General features: G+C 35.6%; 1 protein-coding gene across 1 annotated transcript; it reads right to left on the reverse strand.

The window, feature by feature from the left end:
- Window positions 1-8,068: 8,068 nt before the first annotated feature.
- Window positions 8,069-9,385, reverse strand: LOC145640342 (uncharacterized). The gene is made up of 2 exons (XM_081691635.1): window positions 9,258-9,385; window positions 8,069-9,185 (listed from the first exon to the last, which is right to left on the reverse strand). The coding sequence occupies exons 1-2, from the start codon at window positions 9,383-9,385 to the stop codon at window positions 8,069-8,071; spliced, it is 1,245 nt and encodes a 414-aa protein (XP_081547761.1).
- Between the last annotated feature and the right edge of the window lie 586 nt (window positions 9,386-9,971).

The following is a 9,971-nucleotide window of genomic DNA, read 5'->3' on the forward strand; positions in this document are numbered from 1 at the left end:
ATTTATTCAATTTAATCCTAGCTATTTAGTTTGATCCATCATAGTAACCTAAATTCATTATATGAGTAATATCAATGAATTAATGTCAATAAATATTATTGAAATTATAACTTAATTTTTAGAATGGAAAAGGAAAAAAAGTGTGATATAACAAGTTTCTTTAGTCTAAAATTCATCCTCCTCCACAAAATCATCCTCAACAAATTAAAATTCACCTCTTAGATCGATGGGTATGCGGTCGATGCAATGGGTGATTGTGACGCAACACCCATAAAATTCTGGATCTGTCATTGTCTGTTAGTTTCCTAAACTGGTGGTGTCCTAGGTATATCAGGTGAAATGTTCTGGATCCCTACAATACTTTTACTCCTTAATATTAACCTTTTGACAATTCATTCAACTACTCATACACACTTACAACAAGAAGAATAATTTAAATAAAAGTCATATTCTAATGATCTTCTTGTTTTTTAGGTCTTAAATCTTCCTTTGATCAACACATACATTAAATTTCTTCTTTTCTTGAACATTCATTCAAGCCAACAATTTTCAAGTACCTGGATTAATTGTTAATACACATGAAAAACAATTGATATTACCAAAACAGGGCAACAACTTGTTTGTCAAACTTCAAAACCACCAAGGAAGCTAACACTAGCCCATTTTCCTTTTTAAATCCTCTTGTTACAGGCAAAATATTTACAAATTAAACCTTAGCCCAATTTTCTATTATCAAAACCACAGTCCGAAACCAAGAAAATTTGATTTTCGTGATTTGTAACTTTAACGCAAATCCTATATGCACTAGTAAAATAAGCTAAATGGCAAGCGGTTCAAACCCCATAATGACAAGCGGTTTTGAACCGCATGCGCTTAGGGGGCTTGCCATTAGCCTTTTAAATGACAAGCGGTTCAAAACCGCTTGCCATTTGTAGACAAAGGGCAACGGTTTTGAGACAAACCGCTGCCCATTATGCCTAAATTTTTTTTTTTTGGTTGTTTTAGTCAATTTGATACACAATCAATATATATGTACTATCATAATTATTTTCATTAATCAATCCTATAATTTTACAATTTCAGATTTTCAACAAAAAAAAATAATAAAAAAATTGATAATGAATTTAATATAACAGCCACCAGAACCACCTTCACCCGTACCCAGCCAGCCACCAGAACCACCTTCACCCACCCCACACCTTCACCCACCTAAACGACTAAACCCACCTAAACAAAACCCACAACCCACCCACCACAACCACCCTTATCCCGTATCACCACCAACAGTCCCCTTATCCCGTATCACCACCACCACCAACCACCTTAAACCCACATTTAAAATAAAAAAGGGAAAATACCTTGAACTCCACCAAAACCCCAATTTGGCTAGAAATTATGGTTTTAAAGGTCAAATCGCGCGACCATGAAAATTCTAGATCTAGAGTAGAGTTTTCATGGTCGATTTTTACCTAAAAAACTTGAAAACCCACACGCATGCTAGTGTTCGCTCGATTTTGCAAATATTTGCTCAGATTTTGGGATTTTTAGTTCGTTTTTTTGCTCGATTTTGCTAGAATTCGCTTAGATGTTGCTCGGTGGTGCTCGGTTGTCGCTCAATGGGTGGTCGGTGATAAGAAGGGGGCTTGAGATAGGAGATGAGAGAAATGAGAGGAGAGAGGAGAGAGAAGTGAGGCGTGAGAAATGAGCTGATCTGAGGGGAAATGGGAAAGAGGAGAGAGAGTGTGAGAATGAAATAGAAGGGGTTATAATTTTTTAGGGTTTTTGTAGCAAATGGCAAGCGGTTCAGTGTTCAAACCGCTTGCCATTTAGAACAATTTTGCAAGTGGTTCACCTAAAACTGCTTGCCATTTACTCGTTTCAGGTTTTTTTTGTAGGTGTTTTTGGAAGCGGAATTAAAAACACTGTTTGTCATTTGGGGCTTCCCATTTAGTTTTTTCTACTAGTGATGGTTGAATAGCCCTTGAAATAAGCTTTTTTATGATATATTATATCTAATTTCGATTTAAATTGAATCAGATATGAGCCAAATACTAGGTCTAGTTAAAATTAACACCCTTGCACTATTTCATCCATATTTTAAGATCTACAAATGATTTTGACCTAATTTCGATTGGATTGGAAGTAGAGTTCAATTCTAGAGCTTTCCAACAATATATTAGATTTTTCTTTTTTATTTTTCTTGCGTCACCTACCACAACAATACTGAACTCCTTTATAGAGTTTTTCGGGCACCAAATAAGATGCACAAAACAACTATATTCTGCACTTTTAGGGGGTGTTTGGTATGAAAATTTGTAACATAGGAAACGTAAATAAATAAGTGTTTCCGTTTCTATTAGTTTGGTATGAGCTATAAGTAACAAATACCGTTTCCAAAGGGTAACAAAATCCCTCAAATTGTTACCCTTATCCAACTAGTGGAAACAAAATGTGTTTCCCTCCTCAATCATAAACTCCTCAATTTGTTTCCATTTTATAAAGATACCAAACATATATCAAAGGTAACGTGTATGATTACCCTTTCCCTTACTTATATAAATCCTTTCCATTCCGTTTACGGAATTTATACCAAACGCCCCCTTACTATGACTAATCATTCCTCCTTCATGTCATTCGAAGTTAAAATATGTGAAGTACTACTCGATCTTAAACCTAGCTAGGCGCGACATGTTAAATTACAAGGGTTAGTTTGAGAAAGCTAAACTTTATTTTAACATAATTCTTTTTTTTAAACCTGCTGTAGCAATTTAAAGGGAAGGAGTGCAGTGTAAGAAATTAATTATTTTAATTCATTTTTTTTTTAAATTTTGCTAATATAATGTTGGGATTTTTGTAATTATATTATTTTCATATGATTTAATTTGTACCTTTAAAAGTATTATGTTTGTTCAAATATTTTTGTTACATGATTATGAATTTGATCACTTTTTTGCATGTTTTAAATAAGAATATGTAATTGAAAATCATGTCTAATCTAGATAATTTGGACAAGCGATTTAGGTTCCCTTTTAATTTGTTGACTTAATAAGCAACCTACTTAGTAATATTAGTTTGGAACAAAATTGACTTTGATTGTATGCCTTTTAGATTGTAAATAACACTTGTCACAATAAGAATTGAATGGAGGCCAATGTGGACGAAATCGTCTTAGTGACTCAATTTAGTACCTTCACCCCTGAACCTCCAGCCGTGGTCCGTGACTATATGGAGTTATTAATAATCTTTTGAATTATGAATGAAGTGTAATCTTCATGGATCAAATTCATGGTGGCCTTGTCCTTTTTGCGTCGGTAAAACCCATGCATGAACGATTTACAAGTTATCTATAAATATGTTGGCTGCTCCATGTCCCTAGCGTATAAGTTAAATCCAACTTTCTATAATTGCCGAACATGTTCACCCATGCTAAAGTAGACTCACTTCTTGCGATGCCTACAATAATACCATACTGACCAAATATTAAAACAAGGTTGCCTAGATAGCATATACAAACTAGTATATTACCTCCGTTCATTGTTATCTGTAACTTTTGAATTTTTTATATCTCACAAATAATACCCTAGAGTTACAAATAACAACTAACGGAGGTAGTAAGAGAATTAGTTACAAATTAGACGCCACATATGTACATGAACTATGAGTAACAGATCAACGTCAAATTAAGCTGCAATCTACATTTTCATGCAGTTAAGCTTGTAAGTCAAAAAATATACAAAAGCTTAGCTTTTCTCTGTGCATATACGTGCAAGTGACACTAGTGCATATATATAATATGTGCAAGTGACTACTTAAAGAATAATAGAAGTTGGTTTCTTAACTGATCGAGATTACTCACCCTACGAAATCAAACACACTTATCTTTGTATTTAATTAAACGTGTTAATAATATACAAATAGTTTATCTATTAACATCAATATTTTTGCAAGAAATCAACAAGCATCTATCAATCTTGTCTTGGTGGGTATAGTATCAATGTTGTCTTATAAAAATTTCAAACTAAATTCTATCCATCAACTTCATGGAATCGTTCCTATTTGCTATATTATTCATGTACGTTTTCTTGTGCAAGTAGTGCACATAAGAGCAAACCTTAAAAAATAATGAGAAAGTATTACATTGATCTTTCTCATTCTAGACCGCGGCTACACTTCCCCCCTAGTTTTCAAATTCCTGACCTATATTTAATGAAAAAAAAAACCGTTGGGGTTGAGATACAGTCTGTTAAAGTCATTTTCCTTACCATTCAATTTTTATTTTAAAAGTCAAAAAAATAAAATCCTAAACTTAAAGTAAAATGATGTACTACCTCCGGTCCAAATTAGTTGCAACTATTTCCTTTTTGGGCCGGTCCACATTACTTGCAACTTTCCCATTTTTTTCCTTACTAGGGTGGCCAACGCGCACGATGCGCGCGACATGGCTAGCCAATGCGGAGAAGTTATCAAGGCTTGTCTTTGTACTTAAGATTTTAGCTTGTACATAGCTATGATTAGTAAGCATTTTGCACGTAAAATGTCTTATGCAATCTTTAAATACCTTGAAACTAGTAAGAATTAATACAATGAACCTTTAAAAAGAGTAATAATCGACTATTAAGTTCAAAATCGTATATCCTTAACCTTTTCTTATGTATTTTAAAGAGTAAAAAATAGCATTTACTTGCTTTTCTTATAGAGTCTAGATGATTCTCTAGAATAAAATTTTGATACATATTACAAGCTGAAAAACAAAGAGAAACAAACAGTAGAGGAATAATGAAATTTTGCATCAATTTGTTCTTGGGTACCCTATGAGTAGTTAGGACTCTCAGGTGTTAAATTTTAGTTTTGAGTTTGAATTTTGCTCAAGTCCATTGCAACGTACATTTATACTTAGTATTGCTGTTAAGTCTAATATGATCATCTAATATAAAGTTTGGTAGCTTGAGCGGCCCAATGTAAAAATCCAAAATAATAAAATACGGAGTAGCTTTTTTTTTCCCTCTCTTTGTATGTTAGTCCAGGGGCTTTATTTTTTATTTTTTAATACTCTGTAATTAAACCCAATGTAAGAAGAGCTGAGTTATCCAATGCAGGCAAGCTTGAGCTCAGCTTAATTCAACTCAACAATACAAAGAAATACAGTAAATCATTAAACTGATACTCATTAGATGCAGAGCATATAGCATTATTAGGATGCATCATTTCAGAATCTCACCAGAAAAGTGGTATCTTCTCTTCTAACAAGTAACAATAAACCTTTAAGGTAGGTTAGGATTGATAAGAGAACTACTCACACCTCCTTTCCTTCAAATATAGAATATACATCCAGAGCCTAAGCACAAAGGCATTCTACTCCCTTTAAAAACATGTACCTTGAAAAATTGCATATTTTGAAGTTGTGGACTCTCATTTTACGCTCTTAATCCCAAAATTATAATCGAAATTAAGATGTCCTTTGCATCTCATAACAACGAATCTAATAGCAATGTTGAAAGCCACCTTTGTAAAATTCTACAATCCCCAAAATCAAAACCAAAGTACAATCTAAAGATCATAAATAAAAATCCTAAAAAATCGTATAGGGAAAAAATTAAAGTACCTTTTGATCGGATTTGTGGTAGCGCTTAACTGGACAAACCACAAAGTCACTGACAAATATTCATGAAATGATCAAATTGAAAGAATAGAAAGAGACATGAGGGGATTCTATGGGGTAGTGCTCGGAAGTTGGTATATTTCCCTCGCTTATAGTGTTTCTGGCTCTCCATTCACTTCAATTATCAACTATATTTTTTTCTTTCAAAATCCAATCAAATTTAGGAAAAATAGATGAATACCCAGACCCTAAAATTTAAAAAGGATAATACCTTAAAATCTAAAATCAATCAATAAAACAATTGAAATTAAAATTGAAAAATACCTTTGAAGATTGTCAGTGACTTTGTGGTTGAAACTTGAAACCAATAATTCAACCAATTGAATGTGAAGATAAAAAGGTACGTAATAACATAGAGAAGATATAGAGTATTAAAAAAATCTTGTAATATTAAATAGGGGCAAATGCATAAATACACATTTTTGGGGTTATAATTACCACAACACTATTCATAAGAGCAAGATTCTACTTTTTATAAAGTAGGGATTTAGTAACTTTTTATAGGTAAAATTACAAACTTACCCTTACTTATTTTTTAAACCAACCTTATTATACTACTAACCTAATATAATTACACTACCTAACTGAGCAATTAGATTAATCATTCCCACAAAAAAAAAAAAAACCCAACTCTTTAAATTCTCCATCATCCCAACCAACTCAATTGAATGCTACAACATTCAATTCATCAGATGAATATGGTTGAGTGCATTTATTCTGAAAATTCTCCAGAATATATTACCCCCCCAAAACCCTAGTTCATATTTTTCTCACTCCTCACTCTTCGCCGTTTAGGATCTCCTCTCTCTCTCTCTCTCTCTCTCTCTCTCTCTTACTCTGTCACTCTCCTTGCGATCTGGGTTTTCTCCTTCCTTCATTCTTTTGTTCTGTTCTTCTACTTCTTGAGTCCCACTATGTCTACTTGAAAGGACAAAGAACTCGATCTTCTTTGCCATGAGACCCTTAAATCATCTGCATCTAAGCGCCGATCTGGGCGTGTAACCTATAAGCCGCAGCGAGGAACGGGAAACATGAAACCCGTTCGTCGTGCTTCAGTTATTGCAAGGAGGAGGATCTGTGGTGCAAAACTTGCTGAGTTGAGCGATGAGGAGGAGAAGCCTCAGGAAGTGGTCCCTGTGGCTATGGCCGCCGATGAACCACCACTAAAGGTGGTTCCTATTGTTGAGGTGCATCCTATTCCTGCTGCTGTAGTTCTTGAGGGTGAGGTCTCTGCTGCTAGATCTGCTATTGGGGAGTCAAACCCAGTAGATCTGAAGGTTTCTGAGGTGGCTAAGCCACCTGAGTCCCACGACGACGATGAAGGCCCTTCTAACGGAGCTAAGAGGATCAAATCTGGTCCACCTGGAGGGTTGTCGAGGGAAGAGGTGATTGAGGCATACCTGCAGATCTACTACCCTCAGTTCTACCCTCCTCCTAACTGATTGCGCAGCGTATACTCTATAAACCCTAGTTTAATTTTGTTTTCCTTTGTTTTATGTTTGGTTTGTTACCATGGTGATTGTCTTCCTGTGTTGTTGGATCATGTTTTGTATGTGCTGGTAAATCTCAAATTGTTGTTGTATTGTGTTATGTATTTGCTGTTTTTAAAACTTGCTGGTGGTTGTGTTGGTTGTGCTCTGTATGATGTTCTATGGATTCTGTTGGTTGTGAGTTTTTGGTGGCCTGTGTTGGTTCTGCTCTGTCTTGAATGCTGCTAGGGTTGTGCTCTGTGTTGTCTCGGTTCTGCTCTGTCTTGTGTGCTGGTAAGGTTGTGCTCTGTCTTGTGGCTTATGTGCTGCTACAGTTGTGCTAGGGTTGTGCTCTGTCTTGTGGCTATTGTGGTGCTATGGTTGTGCTAGGGTTGTGCTCTGGGTTGCTATTGGTTGTAATTGTGTTTTGTTGGACCATGTCACTTGTTTAATGCTGACCACATCCCTTCTGAGTCCCCTGGTTTATCATAGATGCATGTACTAGATGGCCTTCCTTAGCATTTGAGTCCCTTAAATGCATTTAGTCCCCCCAACTATAAATCCATACCTTGTTTATTTTCCAAATGATGATGGGACTCACCTGATAGCTACTTGGGTGGTGTGGATGCTCCTGTAATCTCTCTATGAGGTTTTGTTGAGGTACCAACACTCACTAAAGCTTTGACTAAAAAAAACACCCATTCTGATGGAAATATTAGTTACAAAACATTTCAAAGCATTAGTTGATTACATGTTTCACTAAACAAAAGATTAAGACTATAATAAATACATGACTGCCTAATAAATGTGTAACTTCTATTTACCAAAAGGACACATAACCTAGACATAAACTCACTCAAAAAGTTGTTAGAATATTAAAAGGTTATGTGTGGCAGTCATGTGTTGAGTCCCTATTCCATTTGCATTGTTCTCATGTGCTTCAGTCTGCATCCACTTCCATGTGTCCTTGATCATCACCAATTACTGTCACTGAATCTAAATATTGAACAACTTGACCAATGAGATTTTTGTCAACTTCTAGTAACTGTGGTAGTAAACCTTGACTGTCCAAACTTCTCTTCTTCATGTGAGGGGGAGAGAAATTGTTCCCACCTTGCTTCTCTAGTATCTTAATCAAGCATGATTGTAGTGTGATCCATGTGTACTTGTTCAAAACTGGATCAAACTCTTCAAAAGCTCTAGCAACTTCCTTTATGAGATCATCTAGATTCCTTGGGAATGATTGGTATTGTAGTGATTGAATGACACTAAATAAACCTAAATCTAACACATTTGTTTCTGATGATTGAGCTGGTTGGAAAATGAATTGAATGTTGAATCCATGTGCATGACAAGGTGCCTGAAATTCTTCATCCTTTGGAACTTGATGAGGTATTGCATTATCCCATTGAATGAAGATGTCCTTAGGTAGCTGTTTTAGCCACTTCTCATAGATAGTTGGAATAACATGTGTTAGTAGCATGTCCCTAATGCATTCTTTTGTGACACTTTGAAGTGCCTTTGTCTCTAGAGACCCTGCATCTCTATTTTTGCTTTTCTTTTTGGCCATTTCATACTTGACAAAAGGAAATAGACCATATTTTCCATCATGTACCATGTTGTTTTGCTCATCAAACAAGGGCTTCCCAATCATTCCCATGAACATTGCTTTTATCTTGAATCTCCTTGATTGTTGTGCCCTGTATGGATCTTCCTCAGTAGGCAGCAAATAAAATGTTCTTGTTTCTGGATTAATGAAGAACCATTTCTCATCTAGATGTATCCATTGCTGCATGTCTCTGAATTTTGGGTCCCCTTGTGTTGGAATGGGATCTATGTGACTTAGAACCCATTTGAGTCTTGACACTTTGTGCTTCTCTGTAAGAGCTGGATGATTTGTGCTAGTGTGTGTTCTCAGCCTGCCTTGTTGCCTGCGTGTGTGCAGTGCTGTCTTTGGTATTTTGAGTGCTGCAACATAACCTTTCTCTGTCCGTCTCTTGTACAATGGTACCGATGTTAGAAATTCATCTGTGTACACTTTTGGTTTGGGTCCTGGCCTGCCTAATTTTTTGGTATTAACATCAACTACAGTACCTTCAACAAGAGATTTTTTTATTACCTTGAACTACCTTGTTGTTGTTGATTTGTGCACTAAATGTTTTCTAGCCAAATTGGCTAAGAAGCCTCTTGGCAGTGAGTCCCCCTCCATGTGCAACATAATCTCATCAACAAGTGCTCTTTTCTCTTCTACATTCATTTCTCTGCTTGCTCTGACATGCTGTTGTACTTCTTCATTGTTTGCATCATCATCTGCATTATATCCATCATCATTGGCTTCTTATTCTTGCTCTTGATCATCATCTGAATCGTACCACCATGGATATTCTTCATGAATTTGTTCATCTTCTATGAATTCATCATCCAATGCTTGCTGATGCTGAATGTACTCATCCATAAGTTCATTTATGAACTCTGCCATGAGTCCCTCCATTTTTTTTTCAAGGCAGCTTTTTGGTGATGAAGTGGCGGTTGGTTTTTTTTGTCGGTCTTCAACGGAGCCTATTCCTGTAATTAAAGAAGCTGCATCTACTAACACAGCTTTAGGAATTAGGAAAATGCTAATCTTGATTTAGATTGATGTAATTTGATAGGGCTGCCTGTATTTTGAATTAACAAAACATAATTTATGATGTAACCTAACTTAACTATCCTACCCCCAACCCCTCCCCAATTCCCCTAAAACTGCTCTTTTGAAATGGGGTTTTGGAAAGGATGCCCTTCTTTTATAAGGGGCATTTTGTTTGAATGTCAATGAAAAATTTGAATTTTGGGGGAACTTGAAA

The sequence above is a fragment of the Chenopodium album genome, chromosome 7 (genome assembly GCF_948465745.1).
Source record: "Chenopodium album chromosome 7, dcCheAlbu1.1, whole genome shotgun sequence".
NCBI lineage: Eukaryota > Viridiplantae > Streptophyta > Magnoliopsida > Caryophyllales > Amaranthaceae > Chenopodium > Chenopodium album.